This window comes from Merops nubicus, unplaced genomic scaffold (genome assembly GCF_000691845.1).
Source record: "Merops nubicus isolate BGI_N331 unplaced genomic scaffold, ASM69184v1 scaffold29693, whole genome shotgun sequence".
Lineage (NCBI taxonomy): Eukaryota > Metazoa > Chordata > Aves > Coraciiformes > Meropidae > Merops > Merops nubicus.
Window position 1 is genome coordinate 1 of NW_008598724.1, and position 17,970 is coordinate 17,970.

At 47.5% G+C, this 17,970-nt stretch overlaps 1 protein-coding gene across 1 annotated transcript; it reads right to left on the minus strand.

Annotated features, from left to right (window-relative positions):
• Nucleotides 1-3,983: 3,983 nt before the first annotated feature.
• FAM107A (family with sequence similarity 107, member A) lies at nucleotides 3,984-17,947 on the minus strand. The gene is made up of 4 exons (XM_008937153.1): nucleotides 17,883-17,947; nucleotides 9,274-9,448; nucleotides 5,806-5,962; nucleotides 3,984-4,112 (listed from the first exon to the last, which is right to left on the minus strand). Exons 1-4 carry the CDS (start codon nucleotides 17,944-17,946, stop codon nucleotides 4,005-4,007), a joined length of 504 nt encoding a protein of 167 aa, XP_008935401.1. The 5' UTR covers nucleotide 17,947; the 3' UTR covers nucleotides 3,984-4,004.
• Between the last annotated feature and the right edge of the window lie 23 nt (nucleotides 17,948-17,970).

Consider the following 17,970-nt stretch of genomic DNA (forward strand, 5'->3'; position numbering starts at 1 on the left):
CTGGGGGCTGGATCGCGCAGGGAGGCACAGGCAGGTTGGCACGGGGCATGCACTGCGTTCATCTCCAGTGACCCTGAATCCCTGCTGCAATCTGTCCTGGTGTCTGGTGGGCGGGAGCTGGCAACTCGCCCCCTCTCCTGGGCACATCAGTAGGAGCCTGATGGGAGAGGAGTCATGGAGAAGGAGGAATGATGTATGCAACTTGCCATGGTAAGATAAGAAGTGAGTTCTTGCTATAAGCAACAACTAGGTGAGAAGATCTGGAAACCTGACCTGCAGAACACGTTTATTGTGCCCTCATCCCTGATGATGGCCTGACTGCCCACACCAGTGCCACAGGGTGTGGGATGTCAGGAACGCCATGTACCTCCCAGTGTAGCAACCCCTGTGGGTACCTGGCCTCAAGAAACACATATAAGCACTAGCTCTGCCTTGTCCTGAGCAGGAATTTGGTGTCTCTGCCATTAAGGATATCACTAGTGAGATAGATTAAATCCTTTCCACCTGCTTTACTGCATTCAGTTTTAGTCCTGGCTCTCCAGGAGAATGGGGTGTGTGACCTGCACGTTTGAAGCATCCGCTCTTTTTCTTAATCCGTGGTCTTTGATGCTGCTAAAACTCGTCAAAAATCTTTAAAAATAATGAAATGAGCTCACTAATGTGAGGATACGTTTCAGTTATGAAACATATGGGAAGTTTCTGTGCACAAAGCCTGATTCCACAGTTTTTGTGCCCTTAAACTTTCAGTAAATTGAGATGAAGTGTAGGGATAAGGGATGGAAGCGGCATGGCGTGTGCATGATGAAAACAGCTCGTTGATGAGTAAGTTAATAAAGCAGTTGCTGTCAGGCTTCACTGATTTTTATGTTCATTCTGTTTATTTGGCTGTTGTCTGCTTGCATCCTTGGAGATTTTTCTGTTCCTTGTGGGAAAGAGCAAAATATACAATCATAATTTCATTTATTTCTTCAGAAGTGTCCACGTTAAATAGAATGAATTGAGTTGCATGACATATATTTTTATATAAGTGTATAAACACCAACACAGGATATAGACTATATACCACATAGGCAATATACACAGTGCAAAAAATTGTCTTCCATCACTACTCTGATAATCTGTGTCTTCTGGATACAGCATGTCAGGAATGTGCTTAAGGGGCAAAGGGAGGAATTAATTTAAAAGAAAGAGACACAAAGATACTTCCAAATCTTCCTCGTGTTGCCTACACTGATGTTTATTTGGGTGCCACCTCCAGGCTGCCATGCCGTGAAGCACAAGAGGCTCTGGGTCTGAGCCCAGCTGGGGAGGTGGTTACCAGTTCACTGGGGTGAGCAGAGCTGTGCTGGGAAATGCTGTCATTTTTAAGCCAGCTCTTGAAGGGTAAAGGCATCATTCCCCATGTGCCATGGGAGGGCTGGAGCCTGCAGCTCTCGCCGGGGATGAAGCGCCCTGCGCTCCGCTTTGTGCCATGGGGCTGGTGTGACCTGTCCTGGCCCCATGGGAGCTCCCAGCGCCGGCTGCCTGCGGCCAGTTTGGTGGCTCAGTGCGTGGACGTGCAGCTGGGTCCTGGATCACAGTCCACACAGTCCTGGTGGGCAGCCAGATCAGGGCTTTCTGCTGTTTCCTCACTGCTGGAAGGATTTCTTGTGGCTCTATTAGCTCAGCTCTGATAGCTCTATTGGATTTATTTTTTTTTCCAGATAACATTTGTGTACTCAAGAACATGGCAGGAAGATGTTTTCAACCTTTTCATTGCTGATCTAAGCACTCAGTTTACCTAGACCTTACTGGATGGCTTCCACCCAAGGACCTGCATAAATGCCCCTGTCCCAGCCTGGGTGAGCTGATAATGCTGATTTCACTGGTGCATATGGAGTGACAGATTGACTCTCCTGGAGTGCATTTCCATCTGTGGCAAAATTACAAATTAATTTGCTGACATTTTTTGAGCTCTTTGATCAAGGTTACTTAATCTGTGCTATATCCCCTCACAAAACACCATCACAGTAATTCTGGTTTGTTACTTAAACTGATGTTATCTATGGAGTATCACACAGCATTCTTTACAGCTAGGTACAAGCATCCTTAGCAAGATCTTTTTTTTTTTTTTTTCTTGGGGAAATTTGGCTTTTTTTCTCCCCTTTGAAAAAAGGGTGAATGCTGCTTCTTTCTCATGGTTTTAATCATAACCTATATGAAAAGCTTCCTGGTTGGAGAGGACATGATAGATCCTTTCAGATATTGTTTGACCCATAGTCACCATATGCACTGGATTTCTGGAAAAAAAAATCCACCAGGTTTAGAACAAGCATGATGAGCAAGGGGCTTAAAACCTACTCTAGGGACAGTGCCATGAGAGGGGGCTCTCAAGGACTGAAACTGAGTTAAGGGCTTTTACAGTCCAATCTGTTGCAGAAGCCCTGTGCCTGTGTCACTGCTCTTGACGTGGTGTGGCTCAGCTGTTTTACTCAAGCTGCCAGGCTGAGCAACAGTCTTCTGAGATGAAACACCCCACTGAACCAGGGAGACTAGGGAATGGATTAATAAGTTTTTAATAAATATGTGATAAATGCCCAGTTTCCCTTAATTTACTCATTTTAATTTGTCTACTGAAGATGTGGATAGTAGATATTGTTTATCCAAGTGTTATCTTCTCAGCTGACTAGGTCCATTGAGGCGTGCCATTCAAGGGCCAGTGTTTGAAGGCAGTTGGTGAGTTATGCTGTTTAGGCTTTGGATCAGGACTGATGTGAGAAGCAAGAAGCTGAGATCTTCCTGAAAGCACAATTTTAGCTCTAGATGTGGACACCTCAAGGCATAGGTGCCCTGTAAATGCGGTAGGCTCTGTCCTTATGTGATGCAAATACACGATCTCATGTCTGCTATACCAGCAGCAAGAAGATTTTTAGCTTTGCAAGGTGGCAGTTGAAATGAGGCAGCTCTGACCTCTGGAAAAAGGGATGAGAAGCACTGACAAATGGTTTTGCATCGGTATCTGTGTGCCCCGTAGCCCCTGATGCCTGCAGATGCCAGCTGTGTGTAGGGCAGTTAACAGGGCAGGACCCTGACACCAGTGTGATATTACCACCTTCCAATCACAGGGCAATTTTTGTGGGTCCCTATGGTAGACAAAATGTCCAGCTGTTGGGTGGGAGGCTGAAACTCAGTAGTCCAGGGGCAAGAAGCAGTTTGTCTGCTACACCCAGAAGGATCTGCTGCCCGGTCACTTCCGTGAGGACCCATGCTGAAAACACCCAGCCTTTCCTTTCTGCTCAGAGCATTTGCCTCCCACTTGGGGTGTTGGTCGTCCAAAGTATTTTCTGCCTGAGTGTGGAACTGCCTAAATAGCTATTTCCAAACTGGTTTGAAATGTAGTTTAAAGGTGCTTGTGAGGAACAGTGGCATCTGCCTGTGCTGCATTGATACGGGCACACAGAGGTTGGTTTTTTTAATAGTGCCCCAGCCAGGCTTGACTCCCACATTGGGGCAGAACCAGCGACCCTTGGGAAAGCCATTATGGTCACCTGGGCTGTTCTCAGTAAAACAGTTTGTCCCTTTTATTTAACATGCCAGGTTTCCAGGAGGTTCTCCAGAGCTGCCCTCCTGTCACCCTGCGCCTGGCGAGCATGCCTCCAGGAAGAAGCAGGGATCCCCCAAATCATACCTTCACAGACTTGTCTGGCTTAAACAGTCATTGTGTCTCAAGGGTTAACCAAGAGTTAGCTGGATGTTAGTGGACACCCACAATCTGGGGAGAAAAATAACATCATTTCTCTCTGCATTTCCTCATGTGAGTACTGCTTCAGTGAATACTGCACCTTTTCCACAGTGATACCTTCCTGGGTTGGGGAAAACCTTCTTTGTGCCTTCTACTGGAGCAAGTGTTAATAACCATAAGCAGCCCCAGCGATGTGGCTGTGAATGTCCACCATGTACAGAGATGTCAGCATGCATGTGTTAGCGCCAGCCTTGGTAGTATCCCTGCTGAGTTTTGCCAGAAGCTACGCAGCTTTCTCGTCCCCAGCCACTGTTGATGTTCTTCTTAGATTTTCCTTGACTTTAATGAATTCTGGTGCATGGTCTTCCTGTTTCTCCTGCTCTTTTTCCAGCTGTAAGAAAGAAGAGCCACCATTATCTATGCATACTAAAGGACAAAAGTGCAGTAGCTACATTAAAGTGGTTGGCTTCGTTACTGCTCGGTGTCCAGCTAATATTGCCCAAAGTTGAATGAATATGTAGTGCACGTGTTGGTTCTCTGTTTTTTCCAAACCATTATGCCAGAAACATGTTCACTTAGTCTTGTTTTGATTTTTTTTTTTTTCCCCTTCCAGGAAGGAGCATTTCCAGCAGAAAAGCAGGGAAGTGCTTCACTCAAGACCTGGCATGGAGTGGGGAGGAGGAGGTTTGAATCCTTCCCACCAAAGGAGGCCTGTGACCCTGGGAAAAGCTCTCAGCATTAGCTTATCATCTAAGGGAGGTAAGTTGTTGTATTGCTTCACTTTTATATGCAAAGTCTTTATGGATCTACCCATAAACCACTTTGTTTCATATTCATGATTCTTTTTTCAAAGCTTTGATTTTCAAGTGATCTTGTTTTGTCTGATATTATTGCAAGAAAGTTGCTGTACCACTAACTAAATAAACTAGTTTTATCCATTTGCAGTGCTAGTGGCATTGCTCCCAGTGTTGCTGAGCCATTGCCAGGGTTGTCTTCAACCAGCCTGGTTTTATCCACTTCCTCTGTTATATCTAGATTAAAGCTTGCTCAATGAGCTCTGCCAGCTCATGTCCCAGGATCCTTTTTCCCCTTGCAGTAATCTGACCACTATCTGATCTCAACAGGCCAGGTGGTGTGTAGACCTCTCCATGGTTGAAAACCTCAAAATTGAACTGTTTGCACCACCCTTTCAGCTGGGTGTGTGTTTTTCTGAACCCCTCAGTACTTTCCTTTGCAGCTGAGGGGATTGAGCCAAACACAGCCTGCACCCCTGATCCTTCTAGCACCCGCTCCCAGTGCCCTGAAGTCCCTTTTGATTGCCTTTGGTTGTCTCTCCTCAACCTTGTCATTACCAGCCTGCAGCTTGCATTAGCAGAAGCAGGAAATAATCCAAAGGCTTTACCAGATCTGGAAGTTTCCTTGCAACATCCCTAACCCAGGCCCCAGGGAGGCAGCAGACTTCCTTGTGAGACGGATCTGGTGGATGAGTAATGACTTTATTTTTAGTGGCAACAAGCCTGCTTGCTGCTTGCACTGGTTTGGGTAGCAGGGCAGGTGCAGAGCACCCAGGGCATGGCTGTGCTGCTGACAAATGGCCACACTGAATATTGCTTTCCCCGGGTATATTTTTGGCAAGGGCACATGCCAGGAACTGCTTGCAAAACCAGCTTGTGTACAATTGCAGCAGGGTTTGCATTTTCCAGCACCTCTGCAGGCTCTCACCCCTCACCCCGGGGTCCCGGGCACCACTGTGATGTGTGCTACAGCAGCTCTCATGCAATTTGGGGTGCTTTGAACTGGAAAGCACACCCCAAGAACACTACATGGGACCCAGAGAAGACCCAGGGCCAGTGGTGCACACTGAAGGTCCTGGATGAGGTGGTCCAGATGAGGAGACAAGTGTGAGGGTGGGGGTGCTGCAGCAGCATCGGGCAGCGGTGAGGGATGTACCGTGGCTCCCGTTTTATGGAGGGGTAGCAATGCTATACCTTGGGTTGAACCTCAGCCCACCCACCCCTCCTGTGGCCTGTGCCTCGTGCAGGGTAGTTAGGATAACCCAGGGATGGCTGAAGTCTCAGGTCTACCTGATCCAGCCTCTGGTGCCTCTTCAGTAGCTCTTTTTCAAAAGGAGACTGCAATTTCTTTGCCTCTTCCTCTTCCTTCTTCTGTCTGATGAGCTGATTTCGCCGTCGATGCTCGAGCACCCGCTGCAGCTCTGGCTTGCTTTCCATGCCCAAACCTCTGTGGAGAAAAAGCAGGTAAGTCAGGGCCAAAGCTACCCAAGGGTGTAGGTCCTCTGGCCTGTCTGTGTGGGGCTTGTGGTGATGGAAGTTTTGCTAACCCTGTTACATTGAGATGCTGCAGCTTTCTGGGCCAGCTGTGGAAATGGGACCTTCCATTTGCTCCCGTTGGTTTTAGTTATGTCGGTGACAGATTCAGCTGCGTTGAGGACATTTGAAATAATGCCGATTTTTTTTCCACCAGCAGGGGTAGTCATTGATCTGCAATAATTGTCCTGGCAGCTCCTTTCTGCCCTGTTGCGTCCCAGCTTTACTTCAGCACTGAGGGCCAGCAATCCCCCTGTTGACATGGAGACTTTGGGTCAAGAAGCCAAAATGCAATGTCCTTTTCTGCTGGAAGCCAGAGCGTTTGTGGCTGGTGCAGGCGCCCAGCTCCCCTTCAGCTGCCTGAAGCATCTCAGATGAAGTGGGGCTGCTCCAAGCCCTCTTCTGTGAGGGGTGGGATCACGGGAAAGGAGACATGGCAAGGACATGCAGGCAAGGCATAGATATGTAGTGTAGAGATGAAAGAAGTTCTTGAAACAAATTTCAGAAACCTAGTACTTGGAATATTGCTGTGCCTGAGTGCAGACGCAGAGATTTGGCTCCTGCAGCTTATCCAGGCCACCTTCCCACCAGCTTCTGCACCCCTGGATGGATGGGAGTTGTTCTGACTGTGTAGGGCTATGAGTGAATGTGGAACAAGTCCACGTGTGCTCCTGTGCAGTTGTGGGAAGTTTCCTGCTCTTCACGGGATGGTCCCTGCCTTTCCAGGCTAGTGCTTTGACCAGCTCATCTCCATGCCAAAAGGAATCCCCCTTTGTAAAATCCGTCTGCTTCCTGACTTAAACTAAAAGTGGTGACTCTCTGCCCCACTAGAGCCCTAGCCAGAGAGGCAAAACCTGAAGCTTCTGGGAAGTTGAACCTTTGTTAAATTCGGGGGACACCTTATTGCAACTGCACAGAGTTTTGTGTTGCTGAAAAACGGATTATTAAGAAGTGCTCAAGACTGTATTCACACAGGCTACCTTCTGCAAAAGCAGCTGGAGTGGGAGTAATCTTGCAAGAAAATACCGCACTAGAGGTAGCTGACTGAAGTTGTGTGTTTGAGGAGAAGGAGTTGAAGACCTTGTAGCTGTCACACACTGGGAAGAAGGAGTGGGGCCTGACCACTTTTGTGGGCTGAGTTTAACACACATTTAAATTGGTGAGCTGGGAATATTTACAAGTGCTGTTGTAATATCTGGGGTGTTTGGCGTTCCTGTGGATGAAGGTCTGTTTGGAGGTGAGGAGGGGACCTCCCCAAGTCTGTGCTCAGTGCTTGCTCAGGGCATGGTGAGTTAGGGTCTGCTAGTAATGCAGAGTTCATGGTAACATCAACAAAGGTAGCAGTAGCATTGACCCCGGAGCCTTCATGTTGGTTTTTCAAGGCAGGAGGAACTTGGATGCTGCAGAAATGCTTTTCCCAAGGCTTGAGAGAAGGCAAACCTGCCTTGGCTTGCTGGAGACACAGCTTGCAATGTCGCCTGTGGTTTTGTTACCACTCTTTGATTTAATCAGCCTATGTTGTTAGTACCCAGAGGTGTTGGCTAAGATAAGGGTTTTGTTGCACAAGGTGCTGATTTTAGTTGCTTATCCCTGCTGCTTAAGAGTAAAAAAAAACAGCAAAGCAGAAACAGGAGCAAGATGTAGATCCTTTTCCCTCCCCTTCTCCCCTTTCTCCCTCTGTAGTAACATAGCAGGAAGCAAAACTGGTGGATTCAAAAGTGACAAGAAACCAGCAACAATTCATTGTTGTTTGCAGTAGAGTTTGTTTCACACATTTGCGGAAAAATATTTGGGAGGCCAGAGCCAAAGGGGTGTAAACTGATGCCTGGGATGTACAGGACTGTGAGGAGGGGGGTCAGGAGATGCAGGATTGCTGCAGTGGAGCTGCCTCCTGCTGACACCTGATGGCACATGTGCATGTAACCTGGTGGCAGGCACAGAACCAGAATACAAACTGATGATGTACTTTTTACATGCCAGTTGGAAGTTCAGCTCAGTCTGATGCCATGGAATCTGTACTCTGTCTGCTGTCTCTGCTACCTCCACTGCAGGGATTTCTTGATTCTTTGTTCCATGATGGTTAGACTGGAACAATGTTCTGTGAGATCAAAGCCAAGGCTGGTGGGCGAGCCTTTAAACTGAGCAGCACTACGATGTGCGATATGGTCACTCCCAAGCCAGGGAGTTTTAAAAAGATCTGGCTGGTATTGTTACCTCTGCCTTGATGCTGGAGAACGGCCTGAGTGTGGTCCCTGTAATAATTCTGATTCTGGGAAAACCAAATCAAACTCAAGCCCAGCCAGTGCCAAGATTGATTAATACACCCCGCTGGCAGGCTTGATTGTTTGCTGAATTAATGCATGTGCCTGGTTCTTATGATGACTGTGGTCCTTTTGAAGGCTGAGCTGCTTTTAATTAGAGGGCCGAAGTGCTATGGTGTCAGGATATTGCAGGGTGTTTAGAAAATGTTCACACGAAGCCAGCAGATTTCTTGCTGTGCTTAAAAGCCTCTGAGTTAAATATGCTTTTATTGCACTGATGTTCAGACAGCTGCTGCAAAGGAATGACGTGGCTGTAGGATCTCAGTCACTGCTGTAATTTGCCTGATGCTTTACCCCCAAAAAATTAAATTGGGGTGATGGGGTAGGTAGTCAGGAATGTGAATTCTAGACTGTCCTTACCTGTTTGATTTTTAGGGAGACAGTGATTAGCCTTCTCCTTCTACAGATGATCTTACCCTGGTGCTCTCTCAGGTTTCAATGGCTCCATCCAGCCTGCACCTCTTACTGCCTCGGGGTTGACCTTAAAGCACACAGGAATGCTGTACACTGCTGGGGACCTGGCAAGCCAGTGAGGGACATAGAAGAGCCAGGACCAGGGCTGAAAACATGCATGGGACACCGAGAAAGGGGCTGCAGGGATGCCTTGCATCTTCTGGTGCTTGTGGCTCATCATGGGTGGAAATTGCAAGCAGCTCCAGAAAGTGCTAGCCAATGCTTCAGGATAACAGAGCAGGGTTTTTTCATCCTGCTTTTGTTTTAAAAGCAAATGCCACATCAGAGAAAAGAAGAAAGGGCTACAGCAAGTTTTAAACTGTGTTTGTTGGCAAGTGAAGGGATTTGTTGTGCCCATCCAACTTGCAGGCTGGCACTTGTGCCTCAGCTGCTGAGCTCCCATGGCTCAGCACCTCTTGGACCGCTCCAGCAGGGTGCGACCTCCTCTTACCTTTTGTGGTTCATCAGCAGCTCTCTGTGCAGCTCTTGGTGGCTCTTCGAGGCTTTTACAGGATTTAGGAGCTTTTTAGGTTTGATGAGATCTGGGTTTCCATCTATGTAGTCTGGATGAGTCAGGATATTCCCACCATCTGGTCGCTCCCGCTGTATTTCAGTGTACATTGATGCTGGAAGAAAAGAGAGTTGTTTTACATGAGAAGTCTCACCCTGCTGTGGTGTGGGAACCTGCTGGAGCTCTCCTCCCCTGGGCAAGACAGAGGAGATGAGACAGTGCCTGCCCTGGCTGCTCGACACCCGTGTCAGTGTCCGTGTGCACGTGCCCCTGTGTGCTGGTGTGGGATTTTTGGAGATTTTAAATATATTCCCTTTCAGGCACATTTCAGTTAGATGACTTAAATTACTTGACAGCCACTTGCTTCAGTGGCTGCAGCATTTAGTACCAAGGATTAATTAATGCAAGATAGATCTAACTAAAACTGGAAATGGCCATGGGGGTGGACTGTGCTGAGCTGCTGCTTCGGTCATCGACCCCTTAGCACAAGGGGAAGCTGAGAGATTTCAGGGGCTTTAGAAGCACAGGCTTGAGGAATTGCTGCTGTATCTGAGATCTTGTCAAGGAAAGATTTTGCTGATAACCTGCTGGCCTAATAATCAGGATCAAGCCCCATGCCAAGAAAAGCATAATTTACCCATGCAGTGTGTGATCGTGCTGTAATAATGTCTGTGTTCTGGATGTAGGAACAAGAGCACACTGTTTTGGAGGTGGTGGCAGCTTGGATTTCAGGCAAACCACAGGGCATGTTCACTGTTGATATTTTCCAAGTGCTCTATAAAAAGTCCTTTACAAAAAACCCTATACAAAGTGAGTGCAAAGCACAAGTTATAAGACAAACTGCATGTGGTGGCTGTGTCTTTAAATGCAGAGCACAGTGGGTCTGCCTACAATTATTCAGTGTACGGTCTAATCAGGGGCTCAGAAAGAGCAATTTATTCCTGACTATTCACTTGAACAATTTGGAAGTTTACCAGTAAGAACAAAAAGTCCCAGGAAAAGGGTGTAGGCAGCTTCATGCCTGTAAATGTCTCATTATTACAGTATTTCTGGGGGCCTAGTGTGAAGTTATATGGGTTGATGGAGCAGCAAGGAAAACAGTTGTTCAGTAACGTTGCCTCTCTTATTGCAATCTCATGTATAAAAGGAATGAAACCCTTTTAAAAGAGAAATGAATAAAAAAAGGCAGAGGAAGCAGGCTAGGTCATTCTTTCATAGTCAGTAAGTACTTATCAAATGTGAAGTGGATTGCAATCAAACAAAATTGTGTAAGGAATAATACTGCTACAGAAACGATTCAATATCAAACAGCTCATTGAATGTTAATGTGGCCAGTGCCCTACTGCTTTGGGAACAAAGAAAAACAAATCAAAGCCCATTACATGAGTGTAATTGGGGTGAATAGTTCAGAACATATTTAAAGGGTGCTTGGAAGCTGGAACCAGTGATTTCTTGTATCAAATTATTTTCCTCTAGGATCATCCATCACTGCTGGCAGAAGGGAAGGTGGTGTGGTTTGATGTTTGATGGCAAGTGCCAGGCTGACTCAAACCCTGGTGGGACTGGATTCCACAGGCTGAAACTAGGGGCTCAGAGCTGTCCTCCAGAGAGGTGCAGGGACTGAAGAACAGCCAGGGGTTAAGGCAGCATAGTTTCATGGCTAATATTTGTTAGGTGAAAGCCAGGTCTTTGACGATGAGAAAACATGTCAGGTTTTCACTGGGGTAAAATCACTGGTTTTTCTTCTTCTACTTTTTTGGTCTTTCTTTCACAGGAAAAGAAGCAGATAAAAGACAAAGAAGGAAAATACAAAAGCAAAGGTTTGTTTTGTCATCAGTTAAATAGATAGGCCCCTGTTTCAAATGGCAAAGCAATGTCTTCATACTTCAAAGAAAAAAGTCTCTCCATGGAGTAACTTACATAAAATGCCAGGTATTTTTAATGGAAACACCATTTTTGGACAGCTATCCTAACAGACTAGCCTCAGTGTCACTGTGTTGTCCTGTTGCCTTTTCCCCACTGTTCTGTGCTCTTGTTTAGACCAGAGCTGCCTCCAGTGACAAGAGGTGCCCACATGTGCTTGTGTGCTGGGTACCAAAGCCTGCTGCATGGCAGGAGGGTGGCTGGGATGTATCAGTCTTGGGTTTGTCTGTCTTAAATCTGCCTGTTGTGCTCTGGGATAATGCAGTGAGCACTGAGCGTGGAAGGAGTGCACAGCCAGCTGAGCCTGAAGGACCAACCTGGATGTTGTCAATGGCTGTAACTCTCACAACTTTGGTGTTTTTTTTTCTACACCAAGTAGCTCTCAGGCCCTGCCACTAAGCTGTGGGGCACTGGTGCAGCACTGTTACTTATGAAATACTGTTTTCCCCCTGCCTCCATGATGTCCAGGTTTCCTTTTGCAGCTCAGGTGTGGGAATCCCTTCTTCCCTACTTCTGAGACCCAGGTCCTGGGAGATTTGCCTGGGGCAGCCTGTCCCTATATCCACACAAGGCTAACATCCAGCAGTGTACAACACTATTGCATGGTGTCATCCAGCCCTTCAGTTTGGTCTCATGGTGCTTCCATCCCCTAGACACGCACGATGATCACGGAGGGGCCTCCCCCTGCCTTGGGGGACCCTCTGCTTATGCAGCATTTTGAGATGACCCTGAAGATTTTGAATCATCTTAATGTGGTTATTTCCAGACTGCAGCAAACTAACGTTGCATGTCTGGGGCTTGCAACAAAGCAGCAATTTATCAACCTATTTACTGAAGGTAGATGGGGAACTTTTTCCTGAAACTAGTAGAAATGAAGAAAATAATGGGAAGGAAGGAGTGGGAGGAACTGAATCCGACTGGGAGCACTTCTGCCTAGGTGGCTGTTCAATCAGCATGCAAAAGTCCTCATAATGAGTGCAATTTGCCTGAAAAGTACTGTGGGGGGCCAGGACACAGTAAGTAGCTCCGAGTTTGGTTTTCACTGTACTAGATGTGCCTATGGGTGTGCAGACACTGACTTTGAGGGTTTGGCTTCCAGCAGGTGTCTGTACTGCTGCCCTGGGGAGAGATTCAAAGCCCTGAGCTTGTCCCTGCTGGAGACTGGAAGGAGCCTTGAATCTCGCTAAAAGAATAGGGCTTTAAACCTTCAGAAGACCTTCTTCTGGAACAATTCAGGGAATGTCTTAATTTGCATTGAGCAGAAAAAGAAAAATGGGAATATAAAAATATTGGTGCGCCTGCAACGCAGCTTGAGGTTATGCTGGGAGTGAGGATGGGGGGGCATCCTTTCTCCCAGGTTGGCAGATAGGGACCTAGTGCAAAATGCTTCTCATGTAGTAGATCTGTCATCTTCAAGACCTGATGTAATTCATGTCTGTGTAAGGGGAGACAGACTGCTATCAGGCTGCTTTTTGTCATTATTTATAGTGCTGAAGGTATAAATCAAGCCAGGTCTCTGCAGTGGATTTACAGCAGGATGTCTGTTTTTGCATGATTCAGCCATAGATCAATGAACAAGGCTCTGCTCTGGCACCTCCTTGGCCATCGCTATAAATCAGGAAAAGCTGTTAGACATTTTTATATTGTTCTTGGCAAGATATAAACAAAAAAATACATGTGCATTTTAATACCCTTTGCTGTGCTCAGAAGAGCAGTGTGACCTTTTAAATAGATTTGCTTTGAGTGTTGCTTATAAAAAGTAGCAGTGTTTGCTTCAAGACACTCAGTCTTTTGCTTGCTTTTAAATATTTTCCTATTCCTTGTTTCTAGAAGCCTTAGGCTTTCTAGGAAAGGTACATTTCCAAGTGTCTTTTCTGTAAGTTAAAAGCAAGACTGCTGGGATTGAGGACACCAGGGCCACTGGCAGGTACTTGGATTTCATACATTGTGTTATCTTCTCTCCCAACCATAGCTATGAAATGAGCTCCTAGTCTTGATTAGTTTTCTAGGAAACCCCACAGGGAATCTTCAGCATCCTTGAGATGACCTAGAGTCCAGCCACCCTCCTGCCCCAGAGTATGGGATTGACTGGAGGGGAAAAATGACATTTTAATATCTTGGTCTGTTCTGATCTAAAGCAAAGGCCAAATTCCTGCTCAGACCACCTGGAAATATTTACAAATGGCCCAGTTCCTGAGAGACTTGCAATAAAATAATCTGTGTGCAGTCCTGGAGCAAATTGTTTCCACTTCTGATTATGCTCAGTGCCAATCTTTTGGGGAACAGGCTATCAGGCAGTTTTGGTGCAGCATTAAATGCTTTTGAAAACCTGAATGTTCCAAATAATACATTGAATATACTCTACAAGAGGTAAAATGTGGGGTGCTGAGTGCCTTTGGTGCAGCCGAGGGCAAGGAGAAGGGTTTTAGCCTGCTCCTGGAGAGGAGCAGGAGGAGGAGGAGGACTGACTCATGTCCAGGGACAGGCACTGGGCAAGCAGGCTCGTCCACAGCTGGAACTGAGCTGTGTGTCCCTTTGCTGCTGCTGCTTTTTGGTTTTCCTTCACTGGGAGGAGATGCCCTTCACACAGCATTTATTTAGGATGAAGTGACTTGTCTCTCCATGGCAGGTTGCCCTGTGAGACCCCCTGCATTGGCACCACGTGCTGTGTGCTGCTGCTGGCAGCCTGCTTCACTGTCCTGTCGGGATGGAAATAATCCCCAGGAATGTTAAGGAGATTAATGGCCCTGGAAAGGGCAGGTAACCCGAGGGGTGCAGCTCTGCTTACAGCTGCCTGCATGGCTCCAGCTGTTCTTTACAAGGAGGAAAAACAGAAGAGATTGAAAAGAAAATTAATCCATAGCTGTTGGGTTTAGAAGGCACTAGGATGGAGGTCTGGGCTCCTACCCAGCACCTTTCGACTTGTGACTGTGTAGGAGAATGGAGGGTGCAGCAGGACACCAGCTGCTTTTTGCAGGTTTTCATGTGAAATGCCTCCTCCTCCTTGACTTCTGTTTTGCCAAACTCTTCCTGATGTCCTGCCCTTCTGTAACCCCCTCACCCTTTCCCTGTACATTCCTTGGCCCTTTCCTGTGCCACCTGCAAACCAAGTTTCTCCTCCTTTGGCGCCACGGGCAGCCCCCCTCTGCAGCGTGCCCTGCCTTGTGCAGCAGTGCCCTCTTGGTTCTCAGCATCCTTAACTCACAGAGCTGTCAGTGCCAGCTTCTGCAGCACAGGTCAGTGTTTACCTTGAGCTGAAATCTGTAAAGCAAACGTAGTTCATAGTCTTTTATTTCTGCTCTCTGTGTCATTTGAGAGTTAATTTTCCAATGAGAGCATCTCAGGAGAGGTTTGTCAATAGGGATGGATGATGACCAAACTGCTCTTGTTAAAAATACTGTATGGGCATCCTTTTCTGGGCTGAGAATGGGCCTCTGGGCAATGCCAGCCATGTGAAAACAGGTCGAGGGCATTTTTCTGGGAATGGGATGCAAGCTCAGAGCATATTGCTAATTGTAATTCTGTGAAATCCTGTTACTTGATAGAAGGGATGAGACTGGAAAAACCTCCAGATGCCCAGAATCAGAGCCCTGGATCCAGTTTTGTGAAGCCACTGACCCAAGGGACCATTTCCTGAGCAGAAATGATCACTTAAAACTGTGACTAAAGAGAAGAACCCTTGTTTTTCTGTGTGCCTGGGGTTTACTCCTGAATATGTCTTTTCTAAAGACCTGACAGATGAATGAAGGGCTGCTGAAAGAAGCTGGTCATACACATCCCACAAGTAAAGCGACCGCAAAACCAACACACTCAATACTGGTCAGCAGGGCTGGTTTAAAGCTATTTGCACAAGTAACCCGAGCCTGGAAAATAATGTGAGTTTCTGACATGTTTAACTGCAGTCATGGGGGAAACCTTCCCTTTCTGGGCTATGGTCACTGATGGGATCTGTTCCCCAGGGAGCCCTCCTTTCCCCAGGATGAGGGTAACACCCCTCCCACCCCTCCTCCTTGGGAAGGCTGAGAGGAGCCAGCCTGTCCTCACACCCTGCAGGGGTTTGCACATGCAGGTGGAGGTGCGTGGGATCTTTAAACTAGACTTAGTTCCTTGGAAGCACTGCTACATGCGTGCTTCTACCTGTCAACCAGAAGTTAACTTTTTTTTTGTTCATTTTAGAGCATGAAGTTTCTGTCGATGCATTTCCACAGTCTGAAGTGGAGCTGCAGTTCGGCCCTACAGCTTTTCCCATGAGAGTGTAATGGCAGAAAAGGTCATGCTGTATGTTAAGTCCTACAAAAAATTAAGCTGAAAGTTTGTCTTTTGTTTTGCATTCTTGAATGGATGGCATTTGCTAATTTGCCTGATTATTCCTAACATTAATTAATTATAGTTTACAAGCATGGCATAGCTGGGGTTGGCATCATGTGGCAGGAAAATAATTGCACGTTGGTCTCTGTGAGCACCAAAACTTTGTGCAGTGAGAGCAGATTCTGGGTGTGCAGCTGCATCGTGGAGGATCTGCTGCTGACAAAAGGATAAGTGGTTCAACCTCAAGGCTGGGCATTTGCTTTTGGAAGCCACTTTCTGCATGGTTGGTATATTCAGGGCAGAGCGATGCACCCAGCTGCCAGCTTTAGGGGGTCAGATGTGAGTGCTGCCCAACGAGGAGGCTCGCAGTGCTTGGAAGCTCCTTTGGCAGAGGATTCCCACAGCAGAGCCCCCAGGATGTGTCTTAACGCCCCAGCTAATCTGTGGGTCACTCCTATGCAGTGAGTCCAGAACAAAATCTTGTCATTCCTTCACATTAACTTAATGACTGCTGTGGCTCACTGCCCTGGTGACCGATGGGGATGGTGTTAATGATGGGGATGGTGTTAATGATGATGATGGTGTTAATGATGATGATGGTGTTAATAATAATTATGATGATGATAATAATAATAATATAGTGAGCCCAAAGTTCGACAGCTTCATTCCTGTCCCTAGGTGAGATGGCACCAGCTCCCACCCTCGCTGTGATTTTCCTCTCCTCTGGTCCCTGCCGTGCTGGCAGCTCGGGAGCATCTCGTACTGGTGGATGGACCTGGCACGCTCCCCCTTGCTTGTCACCAGGCGACCGTGTCACCGATAGATGATACGTGTGCTCTGGGAAGGAGGCAAAGAGCTTTTGTGTGCTTTTAATCTATCATTTTAAATAATTAAGTAAGGCTAATTCTGGTATTTATAATGCAATAGGGTGACTGTAACTCGATGTGGCTGCCGTGGGAAGCTGTCCCCAGCTATCGGGTGGCTGCCTCGGGACAGCAGGTACATGCACCCCAGGGCTCTTTGCCTTTGCTCAGCCCCTGATGCTCGGGTATAAACCCCACGAGGTCACGGGGTTCAAATGGAAGGAAAACTCTCGTGGGAATGTAAAATGGGGCAGAGGAACACAGCCCTACAGCTCCCAGCACCACTGCCACTTGTCAGCACCATTCTGCCCCTGCCTCTCTGCTGAGCACATGCTGGGGAGGGGGCTGCCTGCCAGTATAGGCAGTGCTTCCCACCAGTACAGCTTACGCTGCTCAACGGTACGGCCAGTGCTCTCCACCAGTACAGCCACTGCTCTCCCACCAGCATAGTCCTGCTCGCCCTTGCTGAGCGGCATGCCAGCGCTGCAGCCAGTGGGGCTGGGGTCTCCCATCTACACCAGCATCAAACCCGCCTAAAGGGGGCACGGGGTGGGTGCTGGGCTCAGCCCGAGCTGCTCACACACTACCATCTGCAGTCCTATCAAATGTAAAGGACCTTGGCTTGTCACCGTGGTCACCCGCTGAGCTTTGTACTCATGCACACCTATTTGGGAGAGAAATCCCAGCAGGTTTGGGGCTAACTGAGCTGTCTGGTGTGTAGAAGTCCCTCGTTCCCTGTTTTGTGTTGGCAAGTGCTGGAAATGCTTGTGCAGTCAGGCAGCAGCGAGCCCCCCTCTGCCTGCAGGCGGGCAGGATTGGGTGTGCTGGCTAATCATTGCATTTAGTTACCTTGGATTGTGATACAAAAAGATAACACGGCTGGGATCCCACTCTGTTAGCAGTCAGCAAGGGACGTCAGCCCCGTCCCTTTCACAGGCAGCTCGTGGAGCAGCTTCTTTAGTTTTGTTAAGCAGTGACAGATGCTCAGTGGCATTTTTCAATCACAAACTTTTAATATCTCATCAAATATTTGCTCTCTATGTTTGCCTGCCTATAATTGAGACACACATCAATCATTAATGAATGTTTTAAGATATCTCAAGGGCATTTCGTTGAATACTGAGAAAATCCTCCCATGTTGATTTGCGGGGATTGCTTTAGCAAGTGCCCCTGTCCAGCCAAATGCCTCTCTCAGAAGGTTTGAATTGCAGCATGGCTTTGCTTGGGGAATTTCTTGCAGGATACGGGTCTGCTTTGAAAGACAGAAGCAGAAAGACAGCTTCTCAACCAGCTACTGAAGTATTAAAGTAACTTGGTATCTCAAATAAAATTTAGAACAGGGTCCAAAGTCTCCCATGTGTAAACACATATGCAGAGCAGCCTAACCCCTCAGCAGCCTGCAGCCTGCACAGAGACGGGGACCCCCCGGGGTGGCTCAGGGGGCCCTGGGCTTACCTGATTTCCGCAGCGTGGCCCTGGGGAGCCCGGGGGGCAGGTGCTGCCCCGTGCCCCACGACATGGGGCTGTGGGGGCTGAGGCTGCC